This window comes from Somniosus microcephalus, chromosome 1 (assembly GCF_052327205.1).
Source record: "Somniosus microcephalus isolate GS21.2 chromosome 1, FLI_Smic_1.0, whole genome shotgun sequence".
Taxonomy (NCBI): Eukaryota; Metazoa; Chordata; class Chondrichthyes; order Squaliformes; family Somniosidae; genus Somniosus; species Somniosus microcephalus.
The window spans coordinates 254,070,213-254,091,485 of NC_140987.1; the positions used below are offsets into that span (position 1 = coordinate 254,070,213).

The 21,273-nt window shown below is 46.0% G+C and overlaps 1 protein-coding gene across 3 annotated transcripts in view; it reads right to left on the minus strand.

Moving 5' to 3' along the window:
* unc45b (unc-45 myosin chaperone B) overlaps positions 1 to 21,273 on the minus strand; it is a 118,136-nt gene that overhangs the window by 81,391 nt on the left and 15,472 nt on the right. For all 3 annotated transcript variants that reach the window (XM_085992117.1, XM_085992112.1, XM_085992122.1), the window contains exons 2-5: positions 13,414 to 13,575; positions 5,042 to 5,078; positions 4,360 to 4,535; positions 2,162 to 2,251 (exon numbers count right to left, since the gene is read on the minus strand). In XM_085992117.1, the coding sequence (XP_085848243.1) occupies positions 2,162 to 2,251; positions 4,360 to 4,535; positions 5,042 to 5,078; positions 13,414 to 13,575 (465 nt within the window). The remainder of the gene's footprint in view (positions 1 to 2,161; positions 2,252 to 4,359; positions 4,536 to 5,041; positions 5,079 to 13,413; positions 13,576 to 21,273) is intronic.

The following is a 21,273-nucleotide window of genomic DNA, read 5'->3' on the forward strand; positions in this document are numbered from 1 at the left end:
TATAATTGAACGCTTGCCAGTAACTAAAACGGATATAGAGAAGGAGACCCGAAATGATCCGACACTGTCTCGGGTATATGATTTGACGGTGAAGGGATGGCCAACACATGGCGACTCACTGTTGCCAGCATTCTCATCCAGAAGAGAACAGCTGTCAGTATGCCAGGGGACATTGATGTGTGGATCCCGAGTGGTAATTCCACCCAAGTTAAGGGAGAGAGTGCTCAATGAGCTTCATGAAGGCCATCTGGGAGGGGTGAAAATGAAAAGCCTTGCTAGGGCTTATGTGTGGTGGCCGGGGATCGATCAACAAATCGAGGACCTAACAAAGAGCTGCTCAGGATGCCAGAAGGTCCAAAATGCAGCACCACATGCCCCTCTACACCCATGGGAGTGGCCCTCCTCTCCATGTCAACGGGTGCATATTGATTTTGCTGGTCCATTCATGGACTCAATGTTCTTAATAGCAGTGGATGCGCACTCGAAATGGCCTGAGGTGATCAAAATGTCCTCCACCACTACGGAGAAAACGATTGCAGTCCTACGGACCATATTTGCCAGGAACGGCTTGCCAGAGCAGATTTGCTCTGATAACGGACCACAGTTTGTGTCCGAAGATTTTTGGAAATTTATGAGAAGGAATGGGGTAAGGCATTACACATCCGCCCCGTATCATCCAGCCATAAATGGATTGGCTGAGAGGTTCGTACAAACCTTTAAAAAGGCAGTAAGGGTCATGTGCGATGACGACATTCCACTGCAGCATAAGGTGGACAATTTCCTGTTAGCCTACAGAAATGCGACACATGCAGTTACCAACCAGACCCCGGCCATGATGTTCTTTAACCGAAGATTGAGATCTCGTCTGGATTTGCTCAGACCAAATGTACGAAGAAATGTTGAGAATAAGCAATTCCAGCACATCAATGAGAAGCCGACAAGGAGCTTCAATGTAGGACAACCAGTCTTGGCCTGCGACTACCGAACAGAGAAATGGCAACCAGGAACGATATGCATACGGCAGAGGCCACTAATGTACACAGTGGATGTTGGGGAGAACATTGTGAGACGCCATGTCGACCAGATCCTAGCGTCACATGTCTCGCGTACCTGGTGATGAACCCGACATACCGGTAGCATCTACCCCAGAAACAGTAGCATCGGAAGCTGATGAACTAACCGACGACAGGGGGCCAGAATCGCCTCCGCACCAAGAGCAAGACACTCAGGAAAGGCGCTATCCAGAAAGGATCAGGAAGCCGCCCCAAAGACTGAATTTATAAATGGACTATTTCAGTTAATGTGCATGTTAAAAGTGTTAACTGTTAAATGAATGTTATGGTACTGTTAATCTAAAAGGGGCGGAATTGTAGTGTATGTACCTTTAAGAGGAGAACTACTTTTACAGCTCCTGTATACTGTAGTACCGGCAGTGACCACACCTGTATATAAACCCTGAGTAGGGATCTGTACTGTTAGTTTTTAGAATACCCTCATCCAGTAAACACCTGTTGATTGTTCATCTACAGTCTCCGTCTATTTATTGAAGAACACCATACCTCAAGATTCACGGATTTAACAGTATCCAGTGGCAGGGAGTCAGTAACCAGAGGGCACAGATTTAAGGTAATTGGCAAAAGAACCAGTGGCAACGTGAAGAGAATTTTTTTAACACAGGTGAAGCAGGTTCAATAGTAACTTTAAAGAGGGAATTGTGTATATACTTGAAAAGGATTAATTTGCAGGGCTATGGGGAAAGAGCAGGAAAGTAAGACTAATTGGATAGCTCTTTCAAAGAGCCGGCACAGGCACGATGGGCCGAATGGGCTCCTTCTGTGCTGTGTGATTCTATGATTTTATGAAATTGGTCTTGGGCAGTTGTGCAAAGTGGGCGATAGTGAATCGGCCACCTGTTTTACACGGTACCCGATTTTCTTCTCCATTGAAGTCTTGATGATGTGAAAGGTACCACATAAATGTAAGTCTTACTTTATTTCCTAGCAACTGGATTTATAACAGCTGTGGCTGAAGTTTGGGACTACTTTCTCATCCATGGATGGTGTGGAATGTGGGAAGACCAAGAAAGAAGAGGAGGCAAACACCTTAAAAAGTGTAAATCCCACCCTCAGCCAAAGCAAAGAGAATTGATAAGTGGACAAACCCTCTCCTTCCTTTCTTTGTCAACATTCTCGTCAAGTAAGACCTCAAACATCTGTTCCACTCTGGAGCCTGTGGAGAACTGAATTTTTAGCTGTTGGAAGAGAACAATATATAGTCAGCACTCGGAACATAGCAAATAAAATGTTTTATTTGATAAATGAGGCAAAAAGTAAAGAAATTAGCCTATGTGAATGAACTATCCCGCAAGATCTGAAAATATATAAAAGGTATAGTTTAGGGATTGGCTCCCCATTATATATATGAGCCAAGCTCCCACGCATTCAGCGGGTTGCCTCAGAGTTTCCATGCACAGATGTGGTACTGCTGCGTCAATTCACATAGAAACACAGTAACAGGCCATTCGGCCCAACTGGTCCATGCTGGTGTTTATGCTCCACATGAGCCTCCTCCCACCCTACTTCATCTCACCCTATCAGCATATCCTTCTATTCCTTTCTCCCTTGTATACTTATCTAGCTTCCCCTTAAATGCATCTAGGCTATTCAGCTCAACAACTCCATGTGGTAGCGAGATCCACATTTCTCCTGAATTCCTTATTGGATTTATTAGTGACTATCTTATATCGATGGCCTCAGTTTTGGACTCTCCCACAAGTGGAAACATCTTCTCTGCACCTACCCTATCAAACACCTTCATAATATTAAAGCCCTCTATCAGGTCACCCCTCAGCCTTCTCTTTTCTAGAGAAAAGAGCCCCAGCCTGTTCAGCCTTTCCTGATAGGTATAGCCTCTCAGTTCCGGTATCATCCTTGTAAATCTTCTCTGCACCTTCTCCAGTGCCTCTATATCCTTTTAACAATATGAAGACCAGATCTGTGCACAGTGCTCCAAATGTGGTCTAACCAAGGTTCGATACAAGTTTAACATAACTTCTCTGCTTTTCAATTCTATCCCTCTAGAAATGAACCCCAGTGCTTGGTGTTCTGTCAGCACAGCACTTTTTAAATGGCTGCAACAATGTTAGAATGTTTACTTTTGCCATTTCGCAATCGGGGATAATTCAGGGCTAGAAAATCCCCTCGAGCCCCGTTTGGGGCGCTAAATCAGAAAAGCTAGAAAAGTTAGCACCAGGCTCTAACCTCTTCCACCTTTCTAAAACTCCCACTTTTTGCTCCAAGAGGGAAGTGGAGTGCCATATCAAGCGCTCCACTTCCTTCTTGGAGTGCAAGAGGGGGTTGGAGGGGAAGTTCGCGACCCGGGGCGCACGGCTCAGTAGCGCCACGCACTGGGCCGTGTGGCGTTGACGCGTTGCAGGGGCTGTTCCCTGAATTAAAGGGAAGGGCCCCGCGCTGCGAACGCTGCAGTTTTTTTCTTAACTGACCTGCAGCACTGGGGAGCATGGGTTCCGTGCGATCAGCCCGGCACTCAAGCAGAGTGCCGGGCCGACCAATCGCAGCACGGACCCCGCGTCAAGAGCACAAAAAAAAATGTTTTCAAAAAACCCGACATTTTTTACAGGGCGGCCAGCCACCTCATCTTTAACTTCTGCCGCGCTAGTGGCCGGCCGTCCTGCTCGCCTCCCCTGCAGCAGTCGCTGCCATTGCCCGGCGCTGCTGCAGGGGGCGAAGGGGAACTTTTCTGCCGGGGCACTACCGGGGCGATGCACCCGGAGATGATATCATGATCTCCGGGCGCATGAGATCGGGGTGCAACCCGGTAGCGCTGCCGCTAACCTTCCACGGAATTTGGTGGGAGACGCAGTCAGCGCCATGGCCGCGTAAAAAGGCCCTTGCGTCCCGTTAGCGCAAAGGAGGGGAATTTCCCCCCTATGTCTTTTGAAGTAAAAATTAAATGATAGCTGTCAGAACATAGGATAAAGATTTGGGCAAACAAAGAAAGTGAGGCCACTGTTCCAGCTGTATTAAAAAGTGACAATTTAAAAAAGTTGCAAACCATTTTGTATTGTAATGATGCAGTATGTTCAAAATCTTCAAAATGACTTTGAGCCACTTGTTTCCATGTTACTTTTCAAAGCAGAATCTGTTTAGGTCTGAAATTTGTAAAGCCGTCAGATTGCCTTAAAAAGGAACCTCAATGGGTTTTCCAGAGGGTTTGGGTGCATCTCAGTCTGATAATAAAGGGTATTGCCATCAAATTATTGGCCCCAGTATTCATTTTTCAATGTGTAGCGTTAAAGCTATATAGTGTAAAAAAAATTATGAATTCTGTGACCCTCACCTTATCCTGAATGTCGTTATTCAGGCGGCGCAAAGTTTCTTGAAAGGTTTTGTTGCTGGGCTCCATAGTCGCACATCTCTGGACATCTTTGAAAGCTTGATCCAGCTTCCCCAGCTTCTCCAGCGCCTGACTACGCCTGAAGAGAGCTTTGATGTCCGACGCATCTACATCAATAGCTGGCGAAAGGAGCAATTTGTTATTTATTCATATAAATGTCTTAGTGTATCACCTTTCATTGCACTACAGCAAGAATAATGTGCATTTATATTGTGCCTTTACAGTATGTAGTAGAAACGTCCCAAGGTACTTCACAGCAGACAAAAATTGACACCGAGCCACTTAAGGAGATATTAGGACAGGCGACCAAAAGTTTGGTCAAAGAGGTAGGTTTCAGGAGAATCTTAAAGGAGGAGAGAGAGGGAAAGAGGCGGAGAGATTTAGAGAGGGAATTCCAGAGCTTAGGACCTTGACAGATGAAGGCACGGCCGCCAATGGTGGAGCGATGGAAAATCGGGGATGCTCAAGAGGCCAGAATTGGAGGAGCGCAGAGATCGTGGAGGGTTGTAGGGCTGGAGGAGATTACAGAGATAGGGAGGGGTGAGGCCATGGAGGGATTTGAAAACAAGGATGAGAATTTTAAAATCGAGGCATTGCCGGAACACAACACAAAAAGTCACTTTACCTCTTGACGCATCTGATGCAGCTGGCACGTAATTTTCCTTGAAGGAAGAAAGAAAGAAAGAGTAAGGTGATGACCAGGTTTTATTATATTTGTGACTCATCTTTTGTACAATTCACTGTAATAGAGTAGCAACATAGACTGAATAAACAGTGAACACCTCATGGCCTACTGAAAATAATCCCTATATTGTATATGCCACAATATAGAAGAACAGATCATAAATGCTGTGGCTAATCTAGCAGATCAGAGGCTAGGTATCCTGCAGCGAGTGGTTCACCTCCTGACACCCCAAAGCCTTTCCACCATCTACAAGGCACAAGTCAGGACTGTGAGGGAATACTCTCCATTTGCCTGGATGAGTGCAGCTCCAACAACACTCAAGAAGCTCGACACCATCCAGGACAAAGCAGTTTGCTTGATCGGCACCCCATCCATCTCCTTAAACGTTCACTCCCTCCGCCACCAGCGCACCGTGGTTGCAGTGTGTACCATCTTCATCGTAATAACAACTGAAAATGCTGGGAAAACTCAGCAGGCCAGGCAACATCCGTGGAGAGAAATTAGAGTCGACGTTTCGGGTCTAACCCTTTTTCAAAACTGGAAAGGAAATGAAATAGATCGAAAGGCAGGGGTGGGACAGAACAAAAGAAGTGAAGAGACATTAAGAGGTATTCAAAACGAGACGAGATGGTGATAGGACTAGTGGAGACAAAAGATGGCTCAGATTAGGTGTGAAATGTTCTGGCAGAATGGGAGACAGCTGCCATGTGGGAGAGAGAAAAAAAAAGGAAAGGGGGGGGAGGGAAAAACCAAAACAAAGGGGTGGATAAAAGATCTAAGTAAAAATGTAATAGGGGCTGAGGTTATGATCTGAAATTGTTGAACTCAATATTGAGTCCGGAAGGCTGCAAAGTGCCTAATCGGAAGAGGAGGTGCTGTTCCTCGAGTTTACGTTGAGCTTCCGTGGAACAATGCAAGAGGCCAAGGACGGTGAGGTCAGAGTGGGAATGGTTTGTTTCCCACCCCTGCCTTTCGATCTATTTCATTTCCTTTCCAGTTTTGAAAAAGGGTTAGACCCGAAACGTCGACTTTAATTTCTCTCCATGGATGTTGCCTGGCCTGCTGAGTTTTTCCAGCATTTTCTGTTGCTATTTCGGATTTCCAGCATCTGCAGTATTTTGCTATCATACCATCTTCATCGTCACTGGGTCAAAATCCTGGAACTCCCTACCAGTGTCCCCTGTAAGCTGCGCTTTGTTCTGCACGGCCTGTTTCTTGTAATGCGCGGTCCCTTTAAATTTCAGCACATGCACGATATGTACAGTGTAAAAGCCGGCGAGCGGCCTGCGCGGGTCCTTTCAAATTACTGCGCTGCCGCACACCTTAGCGGGAACATTGCTTCCTGCCTAACAGCACTCTGGGAATATCTTCACCACACGGCTGCAGCGGCTCACCACCACCTTCTCAAGGGCAACTAGGGGTGGGCAATAAGTGCTGGCCTTGCCAGCAACACCCACATCCCGAGAATTCATTCAAAAAATGATCCCCTGTGGTGATGTTCGCATGAGTCAGAGGATAGGCTGTTTCCTTACAAAACAGATTATCTGGTCATTATCACATTGCATGTTGTGGGATCTCACTGTGCGCAAATTGGTTGCCGCATTTCCTACATTGCACCAGTGACTACACTTCAAAAGTTCTTCATTGGCTGTAAAGCGCTTTGGGACCTCCTGAGGTCATGAAATGCACTGTATAAATGCAAGCTCCTTTCTTTCTTTATATAAATCGAATAGCTCTGCTAATCCCCAAGGCTATGGTAAGTTGCGAATCTTTAGGTTGTAATTGCATATTGTTCATGAGAGATGGTGAACTGAAGAACACCCTGTTTGTGGCATCTTCTAAACACAGCTACACAATGAGGATGTGCAGCTAGTCACAAACTGGCACTGTCATTATGCTGCAATTTTCACCTGCCTCCTCAATGCACTACCAATGCAGACATGCTCAACAACCAGATAGCCACGGCACAGAACTAAGATTATGAAAGGACTTTAACATTATGAAAGGGTTTGATAGGGTAAATGTTGAGAAGATGTTTCCACTTGTGGAGGAGACCAAAACTAAAGGTCATAAATATAAGATAGTCACTAATAAATTCAATAAGGATTACAACTGTGACTACACTTGAAAAGCACTTCATTGGCTGTAAAACACTCTGAGGCATCATGTAATGCACAAGGTTTGATTAGGGCCACTGATTTTTCTAGCTTCTTACCTTGCTTATGATTTATACGTTTCCTCCCTTTTCAAATCTGATTTGCTGCTGCCAACACTCTCTCCCTCCTAACCTCTCCCTCTTTGACACACCATTGATTTTCCCTACGACCCTGTGAAGCGCCTTGGGATGTTTTTCTACATTAAAGGCATTGTATAAAAGTATGTTGTTGCTGTTGAAAATACCATTGACACTCTTACAATACTCTGCCATAAACCACAATTTAATAATATATTGGGCCAAATCTTGCGAGCGTGTGCCGTTAGTTAGACTTTATCCCGCACCCTTTAGCTCGAACATGTTTTGCGCCATAACTTGTTGGAAGTGCAAGCTGATAACAACAGGCCGAAGGTAACGGGGCATCTGGGACCCTAGTGAACAACGGGACCAACAGTCTATCTCCTTAACCAATGAGATTTAAGGCTTCAGAAAGACACAGAAGCCCTTGCTCTTGTCCAACAGGTTTGAGGCTCTTACTCCCTGTGAGGATGGGAACGGGAACTGCGGGGAGGATGAGCAACCTGGCCACAGCACCGTGGAGCGGGGGGCCATTCAAGTGGGGGGAGTTAAAAGAAATGTTGTAGTGGTAGGGGATAGTATCGTTAGGGGGATAGATAGGGTTCTTTGCAGCCGAGAGCGAGAGCCCCGAAGGCTGTGTTGCCTGCCCGGTGCCAGGGTTAAGGACATCTCCTATGGGCTGGAGAGAAACTTGGAGTGTGAGGGGGAGGATCCAGTTGTCATGGTCCATGTTGGTACCAACGACATAGATAGGACAAGGAAAGAGGTTCTGCTGAGGGAGTTTGAGCAGCTAGGGGCCAAATTAAAAAGCAAAACCACAAGGGTAATAATCTCTGGCTTACTACCTGAGCCACGTGCAAATTTGGCTAGGTAAATAAAATTAGAGAGTTAAATGCGTGGCTCAAAGACTGCTGTGGGAGAAATGGGTTTTGCTTCCTGGGACACTGGCATCAGTACTGGGACAGGAGAGAGCTGTTCCGTTGGGACGGACTTCACTTGGCCAGTGCTGGGACTAGAATCCTGGCGAATCGAATAACTAGGGCTGTAGAGAGGGCTTTAAACTAATTAGTGGGGGGGAGGTTTTAAGAGAGCGAAAAATAAAAATGACAGCGGAGAAGGCAATAGAGCAAGGTAGCAGTGGGGGAATTAAAAACCAGAGCGTGTCAGGAGGGGACAGAATGTATAATGATAAAGGTAAAGTAGTAAAAGGGGTAAAAGCAGGAATAAATTGTCAGAAAACATATTTGAAAGTTCTTTATCTGAATGCACGCAGCATTCGTAACAAAATAGACGAGTTGACGGTACAAATAACTACACATGGGTATGATCTGGTGGCCATTACGGAAACATGGCTGCAAGATGATCATGACTGGGAACTAAACATACAAGGGTATTTGACAATTAGGAAGGACAGACAGGAAGGAAAGGGAGGTGGGGTTGCTATGTTAATCAAGGATGGAATCACTGCAATAGTCAGAAATGATATTGGGTCAAAGGATTAGGATAGTGAAACAGTTTGGGTGGAGATAAGGAATAATAAGGGGGAAAAGTCACTAGTGGGCGTAGTCTTTAGGCCTTCTAACAGTTGCAACTCTGTTGGTCGGAGTATAAATCAGGAAATAGTTGGGGCTTGTAATAAGGGAACAGCTATAATCATGGGGGATTTTAACTTTCATATTGACTGGACTAATCAAATTGGGCATGGCAGCCTTGAGGAAGAGTCCATAGAGTGTATTAGGGACGGGTTCCTTGAGCAGTATGTAACTGAACCAACCAGGGGGCAGGCAATCTTAGATCTGGTCCTGTGTAATGAGACAGGATTAATAAAAAATGTCCTAGTAAAGGATCCCCTTGGAATGAGTGACCATAATATGGTTGACTTCCAAATTCAGTTTGAGGGTGAGAGAGTTGGATCTCAAACCAGCGTACTGAGCTTAAATAAAGGAGACTATGAAGGTATGAGAGTAGAATTGACTAAAGTGGACTGGGAAAACAGATTAAGGTGTAAGACGGTACAAGAGCAGTGGTCTACATTCAAGGAGATATTTCACATCTTTCAAGATAAATATATTCCACTGAGGAAAAAGGGGAGTAAAAGAAAAGACAGCCATCCGTGGCTAAGTAAAGTAATAAAGGATAGTATCCGACTGAAAACAAGGGCATATAAAGTAGCCAAATCTAGTGGGAGGATAGAAACATAGAAACATAGAAACATAGAAGATAGGAGCAGGAGTAGGCCATTCGGCCCTTCAAGCCTGCTCCGCCATTCAACGAGATCATGGCTGATCATCCAAACCCTAGCACCCGGTCCCTACACCGACAGCCATCCCACACAAGCCCTATCCCCGTAACCCCGTAACCCCACGTATTTAATCCCCCCCTAACACCAAGAAGATTGGGAAGCATTTAAAAGCCAGCAAACAATAACTAAAAGATTAATTAAGAAAGGGAAGATAGATTATGAAAGTAAACCAGCAAAAAATATAAAAACAGATAGCAAGAGTTTCTACAGCTATATAAAAAGAAAAAGGGTGGCTAAAGTGAACGTTGGTCCCTTAGAGGATGAGACCGGGAAACTAGTGGTGGGGAACATGGAGATGGCAAAGACGCTGAACAAATATTTTGTATCAGTCTTTACAGTAGAGGACACTAAAAATATCCCAACACTGGACAAACAGGGGGCAATGGGGGGGGGGGGGGAGGAGCTAAACACGATTAAAATCACTAAGGAGATGGTACTCGGTAAAATAATGGGACTTAAGGCGGATAAATCCCCCGGACCTGATGGCCTACATCCTAGGGTCTTGAGAGAAGTGGCGGTAGGAATTGTGGATGCATTGGTGATTATTTTCCAAAACTCCCTGGACTCAGGAAAGGTCCCGGCAGATTGGAAAACTGCTAATGTAACACCCTTATTTAAGAAGGGAAGTAGACAAAAAGCTGGAAACTATAGACCAGTTAGCCTAACATCTGTGGTTGGCAAAATGTTGGGGTCCATTATGAAGGAAACAGTAACAGAGCATTTGGATAAACATAATTTAATAGGACAGAGTCAGCATGGTTTTATGAAGGGGAAGTCATGTTTGACAAATTTGCTCGAATTCTTTGAGGACGTAGCATACAGGGTGGATAAAGGGGAACCAGTGGATGTAGTGTATTTGGACTTCCAAAAGGCATTTGACAAGGTTCCACACAAATGATTACTGATCAAGATAAAAAATCACAGGATTGGGGGTAATATACTGGCATGGGTGGAAGATTGGCTATCTAACAGAAAACAGAGAGTTGGGATAAATGGTTCGTTCTCGGGCTGGCAATCAGTAACTAGTGGTGTTCCGCAGGGGTCAGTGCTGGGACCCCAACTCTTTACAATCTAGATTAACAATTTGGAGAAGGGGACCAAGTGCAACGTATCCAAGTTTGCCGACAATACAAAGATGGGAGGGAAAGCAGTGAGTGAGGAGGACATAAAAAACCTGCAAAAGGACATAGACAGGCTAAGTGAGTGGGCAGAGATTTGGCAGATGGAATATAATATTGGAAAGTGTGAGGTTGTGCACTTTGGCAGAAAAAATCAAAGAGCAAGCTGTTATCTAAATGGAGAGAAACTGCAAAGTGCTACAGTACAAAGGGAGCTGGGGGTCCTGGTGCATGAAACACAAAAAGTTAGTATGCAGGTGCAGCAGGTGATCAGGAAGGCCACTGGAATCTTGGCTTTTATTGCAAGGGGGGTGGAGTATAAAAACAGGGAAGTCTTGCTGCAGTTATACAGGGTATTGGTGAGGCCACACCTGGAATACTGCGTGCAGTTTTGGTTTCCATATTTAAGAAAAGATATACTTGCTCTCGAGGCGGTTCAGAGAAGGTTCACTCAGTTGATTCCGGAGATGAGGGGGTCGACGTATGAGGAAAGGTTGAGTAGGTTGGGCCTCTACTCATTGGAGTTCAGAAGAACGAGAGGCGATCTTATCGAAACATATAAGATTGTGAGGGGGCTTGATCGGGTGGATGTGGTGAGGATGTTTGCACTGATGGGTGAGACTAGAACTAGGGGGAATAATCTTAGAATAAGGGGCTGCCCTTTCAAAACTGAGATGAGGAGAAACTTCTTCACTCAGAGGGTAGTGAATCTATGGAATTTGCTACCCCAGAGAGCTGTGGAAGCTGCGACATTAAATAAATTTAAAACAGAGATAGACAGTTTCCTAGCAGATAAGGGAATTAGGGGTTACGGGGAGAGGGCAGGGAAGTGGACGTGAGTCTAGATTCGGATCAGCCATGATCCTATTGAATGGCGGAGCAGGCCCGAGGGGCCGTATGGCCTACTCCTGCTCCTACTTCTTATGTTCTTATTTAGAAGGAAATAGGGTGAATTAGAGTCAAATCAGGTACAGATAGTGAAATAAAGAGAGGGAAAGATAGATTGGATTAAGAGAGCGAGAGAAAAAAGAGCCAGAAAGGAAAAGTAAGAAAAAAAATGTTTTCTTTAATTTCAAATATTTAAAATCTTTAAGAAGAATTTACTACAAGCAGGAATGAGGTTGAACAGTTTAAATTGTTCCCTTAAATTGCCGTGATAGCCACAGCTCAATGGATAGCACCCACGCCTGTGAGTCAGAAGGTCGTAGGTTCAAGTCCCACGCTAGAGACTTGAGCACAAAAGTCTAGGCTGACATTCCAGCACAGTACTGAGGGAGTGCTGCACTGTTGGAGGTGCTGTCTTTCAGATGACACGTTAAACCGAGGCCCCATCTGCTCTCTCAGGTAGACGTAAATGATCCCATGGCACAATTTCAAAGAGCAGGAGAGTTACCTCTCAATCAACATCACTAAATAACAGATTTTCTGGCCATTATCTCATTGCTGTTTGAAGGACCTGGCTGTCCTGCCGCATTTCCTACATTGCAACAGTGACTACACTTCAAAAGTACGTCATTGTAAAGCGCATTGGGACATCCTAAGGCTGTGAAAGACACTATGGGCTAAAAATTGAGTAGCGCCCCAATCGAGGTGCTCACTTCGCCGGGGCGCTAAAAGCCCCGGAAAAATTAGCGCCCCCGCGCCAGAAATTGAGTGGCTGCGCCCCAAGAGGGAAGCGGGGCACTACTGGAAGCGCCCCGCCTCCCTCTTGGGGCGCTGCGAGTGAATATCATGGCGCTATGTGCCGCACGTCGCGCCGCAGTATTGCAGGCCTTCCTCCCCTTCTTAAAGGGGAGGGGCCTTGTGCAGTGCAACCTGGGGCCCAGCTGGGCCCCCAGGATCGGGAGTGCAGGCAAAAGAGCCCGGCACCCAAGAGAAATGCTGGGGACGGGAGCGCAGGCGGCCAGCAACAAAAATGGCCACCCCGCACCTTGCCTTTAAATTGCGCCTCCCCGGCCGCAGGTACGCCCCCCTGACCCCGTCGGACATAGCGTCCGGCGGTAAATCAGGGGGTGCTCCCGAAGATCATGGCCGGGGCAGGAGCAGGGCGCTGTGCACACCAATGACATCATCGCCAGCGGTGCAGCACCGCAGGGCACTATCAGTTTGTGCCACCACTAACCTCCCGCTGAATTTTGCGGGGGGCGCGGGCAATGCTGTGCCCAGGCGTTAGTTGGTTTGCGCCCTCTTAAGGCGTTAACGGGAGGCGCTACCAACTGAATTTTTCCCCCTATGTAAATGCAAGTCTTTCTTTTTTCATATGGGAATAAATATATTCTGTTTGTTACACGTAATGAAATTGTAAAGATATATAAGCATCATGTTTATGATTTCAGTACAAATGATGAACAGAAAAAATCGCCCCCGCCCACCCTCCAAACGTTATACTCTTCCTGGAAACTAAAGTTCAGTTAAAAGATTGATATGCGTGGCCTTCAATTTCATCCTGCAATCAGCCATTTTACTCTCAGGTTAGTTTGACCACCCACATGCATGTCAATTACTCCCTAATTGCTAATATCATTGTGTAAATGTCACTTCCATTACATCGAAATGACAAAAGCACACAGAATGGGGAGATGCCTCCACAGAATGAACCAGCATTTGCCAGTAATGATTGCAATCATTTGTTTTTTAAGAGTTGAGATTGGGTCCTTACCTTTTTCAAATGGCACGCTGCTCGATTCCTGTAAAGTGTAGCTAGAACTTTCTTCTCTTTGGTCAGTTGAATTGCTTTTGTGTAGCATTCAATCGCTTTGTCATAGTCCTTGTTCTGAAAGCATTCATTGCCGTTCTCCTTTAACTGAACTGGATCTTCCATCTGAAACCAACGTAAAGCAGCAAGGTTGGCGTTACAAGAAAATATAACTAACTGTTGTGTGAAAACGCAGCATAGAAATATAGTCCAAGGACATCCACCCATTTGTTCAGTCCCATTTTGTTCTTTGTCATATGTTAAATGGAACAGAGTCGACACAGAGAGGGAGCTACCTGCAAGTACATCGGATTAAAACATTCGCACTCTGTACACGTTGCAACTCTCGCGATAAGCCATAATGACTCAGAGGATGGGGAATTATCTTATGTGCCTTAACCTAATCGTTGAATTCTCTCACCAGTGTGGGTGTTCATTACTGGGTATATACAGCATACTCATAGAATCGTAGAATGATACAGCACAGATGGAGGCCATTCGGCCCATCGTGCCTGTGCTGGCTCTTTGAGAGAGCTATCCAATCAGTCCCACTCCCACTTTGTTTCCAATCCACCTGGGCCAGATCCATTTTCAGCTCACTGAAATTAGCTTGATTTCAATCAATCTCATTCCAGGAGGTCAAGGGCAGCAGGCGCATGGGAACACAATCGCTTCCAAGTTCCCCTCCAAGTCAGATACCATCCCAACCTGGACATATATCGCTGTTCCTTCATCGCCTCTGGGTAAAAATCCTGGAACTGCCTCCCTACAGCACTGTGGGAGTACCTTCACCACATGGACTGCAGCAGTTCAAGAAGAAGGCCCACCACCAACTTCTCAAGGGGCAACTAGGGATGGGCAATGAATGCCAGCTTTGCCAGCGATGCCCTCATCCTGTAAATGATTATTTTAAAAATGTGTTTGTTTTTTGTGAACTTCATGACTTTTTCCATGTTGGTCGTATGACTAAGTGCTTTGCTAAGTGAAGAGGTAGCAATGTTGGACTGGCTACGTAACCAACTGGCGAGCTGCAAAGGAGTACAAAGGCCCTGCTACCTGTATCTGAGACTAACCCTGATGCAACTTTATCAGCACCAGTGGTCTCCTTTACTGGCGCCGCCTGCAAACTTGATGCTTTCAAGGTTGTATCTACAGTTACTTATGCAGGGCTACATGGTGGAACTGACCTGCAGCTGATGTGAGTGGCAACTGGTTGTTCCTGCATGACAGCAGGTGTGCTACCACTGGAGGATATCTCCTCATGAAGCCTACTAGTCTGTTTAATCATAGAATAGTGGGAATTCAGGAAGTCTCCGAATTCCTCCCTCATGGTTTCTTATCACCACACTCCAAGCAAGTTGAGGCCAACCATGACATGCATCTTGGATTTTGAATTCCAAAAAGTGTCTACGGCAGCATGAAAGTGTTTATGAGAGATGCTTCTGTTATAGAATGATACAGCACAGAAGGAGGCCATTCGGCCCATCATGACTGTGCCAGCTCTTTGAAAGAGCTATCCAATTAGTCCCACACCCCTGCCCTTTCCCCATAGCTCTGCAAATTTTTCCCCTTCAAGTATTTATCCAATTTTCTTATGAAAGTTACTATTGAATCTGCTTCCACCACCCTTTCAGGCAGCGTATTCCAGATCACAATTCGCTGCATGAAAAAAAATCCTCATGTCGCCTCTGGTTCTTTTGGCCAATCACCTTAAATCGATGTCCTCTGATACACCTTATTTACTCTATCAAAACCCTTCATAATTTTGAATCCCTCTATCAAATCTCTTCTTAACCTTCTCTGTTCTAAGGAGAACAACCCCAGCTTCTCTAGTCTCTCCACATAACAGAAGACCCTTATCCCTGGTACCATTCTGGTAAATCTCTTCTGCACCCTCTCTAAGGCCTTGACATCCTTCCTAAAGTGTGGTTCCCAGAGTTGAACACAAATTGTTGGGGGAAAAATTTGTGTTTGCCAGCAAAGATGCCGGTGTTACTTTCTGGCCTCCAGGCCCCTGTGGGCAGAGGCCGCTCTTGCAGTGTTGTAATTTAGCTTTAACAGCTGAATATTCACATTTGTTACCGGCAACTGCAGATAACAGCCGCTGGAAATGACCGCAAAGCTAAGCGAGTGAAATTGGTCTGGGGGGCATGGAGATAGGCAGCGCAGCGTTCACCTTCCGTGCATTGCCGTCCTGGTGGCGTCGCTGGAGGGATCCGGGATGAAGTTCCTGTCCAAGTTTGGCATTGCAGCTTCGCTCAGCCTCTGTGAGCGAAGCTGTGGAGCTTGCAGGGAATTGTGGGCAATGAAGAAGTCTGAGATTTAAAGGGACCATACACGCTGAAGCAATACAAAATAAAATGCAGTGAAAGCAATCATTTTTCAGCCCTTTCTACCTTTTAAGAAATATTCAATATTTAAAAGAAGTTCCAAATGTGAGTATTCAGCTGTTTAAGCTAAATTACCTTCCTATCCTCAACAAATGGGAAAAGTGCTTCAGCACTAACACAAATGGCTCAGCAAGCCAGGGAAAGGGCTCCGAGGGTCTCACACGCAGCACTCCAGCTTTGTGCAGGGGGTCAACAGCGCAAGAGCGGCTCTCTACCCACAGGGGCCAGGAGGGCCCCAGAAAGAACGATGTGGGAGTACATCACTTTAGCTTCCTCCTCTTCTGCATCTTCCTCTTCTGCATTTTCCTCTTCCCTCTACAAGCAGATGCTGTAAATGTGAAATGACAGCATAAAATGCTGGAAATACTCAGTTGGTCAGGCAGCATGTCGACCTGAGATGTGAACTCTGTTTTTTTCTCCACGGATGTTGCCTGACCTGCTGAGTGTTCGCAGCATGTTCTGTCTTCGCAAAGGCCTTCATTTACCTTCCGAGCCCTTGCAAGCATCCAGCAGCACACCCTACACACTTAAAAAACTTTTCATATCTAATGCAGCAAGCCACCACTTCAATAAAATCAAAAACACAGTCCAAACCCTTAAATTCAAACTTACCTGAATGATGTGTGTGCCCATTTAAGAGCTGCAGACATTGCCACTGTCAGCCTGCTTAGGACCCAGCACTGAATATAGCACTAGGGTCGAAGTTCACGTTGGTGACGTTAATATTGACGTCATCAAGCTGCCATTTTTTTTCCAGGGTGCTGCCAGTTACTGGCATCACAAAGGGGGAGAGCAATATGATGGCTGCCGCGGGACCTGCCACTAGCTGGCGAAAGAGCGGCAGCTGCCATTTTATCGCCATTTCCTGGCGCTACAGAGTGTCGGTAAGGAGATGAATTTCTAGCCTGTTGCGTCTATAAATTGCAGAACTAAGGTTGCTATTACTGATGTTGACAAATGCTCAATTGGTAAACTCTATTGCTTCAGTCATTCAAGACAGAGATCGATAGATTATTGGGCACTAAGGGAATCAAGGGATATGGGAATAGTGGAGATGAGGTGGAAGATCAGCCATGATCTTATTGAACGGCGGAGCAGACTCAAGGGGCTGAATGGCCTACTCCTGCTCCTATTTCTTATGTTCATATCATCACTTAAGTGGGAGATAGCAGTACATAAATGGATGCTGGGAGTCCTCCAAACATCTCATACTGCACCCCACTGTCATGAAATAAAGTGAACTACTGAATACAATCCTGGTGCTGTAGTAGGTCTGGTGTAAATCCCCATAAAATTAAGCAGGAGCTTGCAGTGTGTTAGGCCTCCAACCCTGTTCAGCTGGCTCTCAACAACCACTACCACTATTACCCTCTTCTTTCCATGTTTTTTCCTGACAATTGCCATCTGCGTGTGTCTGCATGTATCTGTGCTGCTGTCTGATAGAAGTTTTGCCTTCCAAGTTTCCCCCTCACCAATAATTAAGCAATACTTTCCTTAAAAGTTGTGAGTAGCTTCCGTGTAATGCAGTCCACCATTTTTCTGTGTTACTTATAAACACCAACAACTTGCAGTTATACAACACCTTTAATGTAGTAAAACGTCCCAAGGCACTTCTCAGGAGAGATTATCAACGCGCACAGCAAGGTCCCACAAAGAGTGTAGTGTCCGAGTATAAATAATACACGGACTGCAGGAGAACAATAATAACAGGTATTTACTGAACAGACGGTAACTTAAGACTGATGTACAGAAGCCTGCTATGGCTTTATATACAGGGGTGGTCACTGCCAGTACTGCAGCATAGAATCAGTTCTTCTCTTAAAGGTACATACACAACAATTCCTCCCCTTTTAGATAAACAGTACATAACATTCATTTAACAACTAAATAATAACTAATTACAATTACAATTTTCTCTGTACTATATACATCAACTGAAATAATCATTTATAAGTTCAGTCCTTGAGGAGGCTTCCTGATCCTGACTGGATAGCGCCTTTCTCGAGTATCCTGTTCTTGCGGCGGAGTTGATTCTGGTTCATTGTCATTGGTTGGTTCGTCAGCTTCCAATACCACTGCTTCTGAGGTAGACGCAATCTGTACTTCGGGTTGATTACCAGGTGCACCTGCTCGTGGTATGGGTTTGGCTTGTTCCTGTGACTCTAGAATCTGGTCAGCATGGCGTCTCACGATGCTCTCTCCAACGTCCACTGTGTACATTAATGGTCCCTGCTGTGTGCATGTCGTTCCTGGCTGCCATTTTTCTGTTCGGTAGTCGCGGGCCAAGACTGGTTGCCCTATCTTGAAGCTCCTGGTTGGCTTCTCATTTATGTGCTGGAATTGCTTATCCTCAACATCTCGTCTTATGTTTGGTTTGAGCAAATCCAGGCGACATCTTAGCCTTCGGTTGAAGAACATTATGGCTGGAGCTTGGTTGGTGACTGCATGTGTCGCATTCCGGTAAGCAAACAAGAAATTATCCACCTTGTGTTGTAGTGGTATGTCGTCATTATTCATTGCCTTTATTGCCTTTTTAAAGGTCTGAACAAACCTCTCAGCCAATCCATTTGTGGCTGGATGATATGGGGCAGATGTGTAATGTTTCAACCCATTATTCCTCAGAAACCTCCGGAAATCCTCGGACACAAACTGTGGCCCATTGTCGGAGCAAATCTGTTCTGGCAAGCCATTCCTGGCGAAGATGGTCCGTAGGACTGCAATAGTTTTCTCTGTGGTGGTGGAGGACATTTTGATGACCTCTGGCCATTTCGAATGGGCGTCCACAGCGATTAGGAACATTGAGTCCATAAATGGACCAGCAAAATCAATGTGTACCCGTTGCCATGGAGATGAGGGCCACTCCCATGGATGTAGCGGGGCCTGTGGTGGAGCGTTTTGGACCTTCTGGCATCCTGTGCATCTCTTGCTCATATCCTCGATTTCTTTATTGATTCCCAGCCACCACACAAACGCCCTGGCTAGGCTCTTCATTTTTACCCCTCCCAGATGACCCTCATGAAACTCATTGAGCACTCTATCTCTCAACTTGGGTGGAATTACCACTCGGGATCCACACATCAAGGTCCCCCGGCACACTGACAGCTGTTCTCTCCTTGGCGGGAATGCTAGCAACAGTGAGTCGCTATGTGCTGGCCATCCCTTCACCGTCAAATCATTTCGGGATTCCTTCTCTATACTTGAGTTTGTAACAGGTAGACATTCGACTATGGTCGCATGGAATATCTCAACAGGGTCCACTGCAGGTGCTTCCTCTACCGTAGGCAACGGTAGGCGCGACAGCCCATCAGCATTTCCATGCTGTTTCGTACCCTTGTACTCTATGTCGTACTGATGTGCCCCTAGAAAAAGTGACCATCTTTGCAGCCGTTGCGCCGTCATCACTGGAACGCCCTTCTTTGGGTTAAAAATGGAGACCAGGGGCTGATGATCAGCCACTAGGGTGAATTTCTGCCCGTGCAGATAGTGATTGAACTTCTTCACCCCCCACACCAGGCTGAGGGCCTCCCTGTCAATCTGGGTGTAGTTACGCTCAGCTGAGGTTAACGAGCACGACGCAAAGGCTATTGGCCTCTCTGAACCGTCAAGGAATTTGTGTGACAGCACCGCTCCGATGCCATAGGGAGATGCATCACATGCTAACCGAATCGGTAGTGTTGGATTGTAGTGGGCCAATACTTCTTTTGAAGTGATTAGGCATTTACATTTCTGAAAGGCACGCTTACACTCATCACTCCATTTCCATGTTACTCCAGTTTGCAGTAGGGCGTTCAGTGGGTGCAGAATTGTAGATAAATTCGGCAAGAACTTATGGTAGTAGTTCACCAACCCGAGGAACGACCTCAGTTGCGACACATTTTCCGGTGCTGGAGCCTTGACTACAGCCTCAATCTTGTCCGGCGACTTATGCAACCCTTCCTCATCAATCATGTGGCCACAATACGAGATTTGTCTCCTGAAGAACTCGCATTTGGGGCGGTTGGCTCGTAGCCCATATTCCTGTAATCTCGTGAGCACCTGCTCCAGGTTGGCAAGATGTTCACTGTCATTTTCGCCCGTAACCAGGATGTCGTCCAAATAACACTGGGTCCCCGGGATCCCTTGCAGGACTTGTTCCATCGCCCTCTGCCAAATAGCCGGGGCTGATGCTACCCCGAATACCAGCCGGTTGTACTGGTAAAGGCCTTTGTGAGTGTTTATCGTGAGGTATTTCCTAGATGCTTCTTCCACCTCCATTTGTAGATACGCTTGGGCCAGATCAATCTTTGTAAAGCGTTTCCCTCCAGATAGTGAGGCGAAAATATCTTCTATCCGTGGAAGTGGATATTGTACTGTGTGCAGGACTGGGTTCACAGTTACCTTGAAGTCCCCACAGATGCGAACCTTCTTCGGTTCCCCAGGCGTGCTGCTCAATGATTTCTTCATTACAGGAACGATGGGTGTGGCCCACTCGCTCCAGTCCACCTTGGACAACACACCCGAATGCTCCAGACCCTCCAGCTCTGCTTCAACGGCTGGGCGGATCGCCTTAAAAAATTTTGGGTTTGCGTTATCTTCGATTTTTATCGTTGCCGTTATTCCTTTTAGAGTCCCAAGTCCTTGTTGGAACACCTCTTTCGCGTCAGTTAGAATCTTTGACAGTCGTCCAGGTGTGACATCATCATCCTTTTTATCAGTCACAGTTAGCGCCTGAATGGAATGCCAATCCAATTGTATTTTTCGGATCCATTCACGTCCCAATAATGGTGGTCCTCCATCTGGTAGTATATATAGATACAGTTTCTGTGTTTCCTTGCCGTTGTATTCAACTGGCACCCTTATTTTTCCTCTGGGGTAGACTTTTTGCCCCGTGTATGTCTTCAATACAATGGACGTGTCCTTCAAGGATATGTGTGGGAATAGCCGCTCATAGTCTCGTTGATTCATGACAGTTAGGGCTGATCCTGTGTCCAATTCCATCTTTACTGGGGACCCTGCTATCATGAGGGTGACCCAAATGGTTCAGTGATCCTCCTTTGCGATCACGTTGTGTAACTTTAGACAACTTAGTCTCCTGCTCCCGGAGTCCTTATCACTCTCCTGATCTTCCGAACTACTGTCTGTCAATTTCTTTACTTTCTTGTACTTTTCCTTAGTAGTTCTTGTAGTGTTGGTTTTCTTTCCCGACCTGCAGACTCTTGCTATGTGTCCCATTTTCCCACATTGCCTGCATACTTTGTCCTTAAACCAGCAGTCCTTCTGATCATGGGTTGTTCTGCCGCAGCGATAGCACTTTTCTGCTCCATACACCATTTCGTTAGTGCTGTATTCTTGTGGTTTCTGTTGTATTTCCGCAGCTCCCCGTGCTGCTGCTTCGTAGGATACTGCCACGCTGAAAGCCTGTTCTAGCGTCAGGTCCATTTCCAAAAGTAGTCGT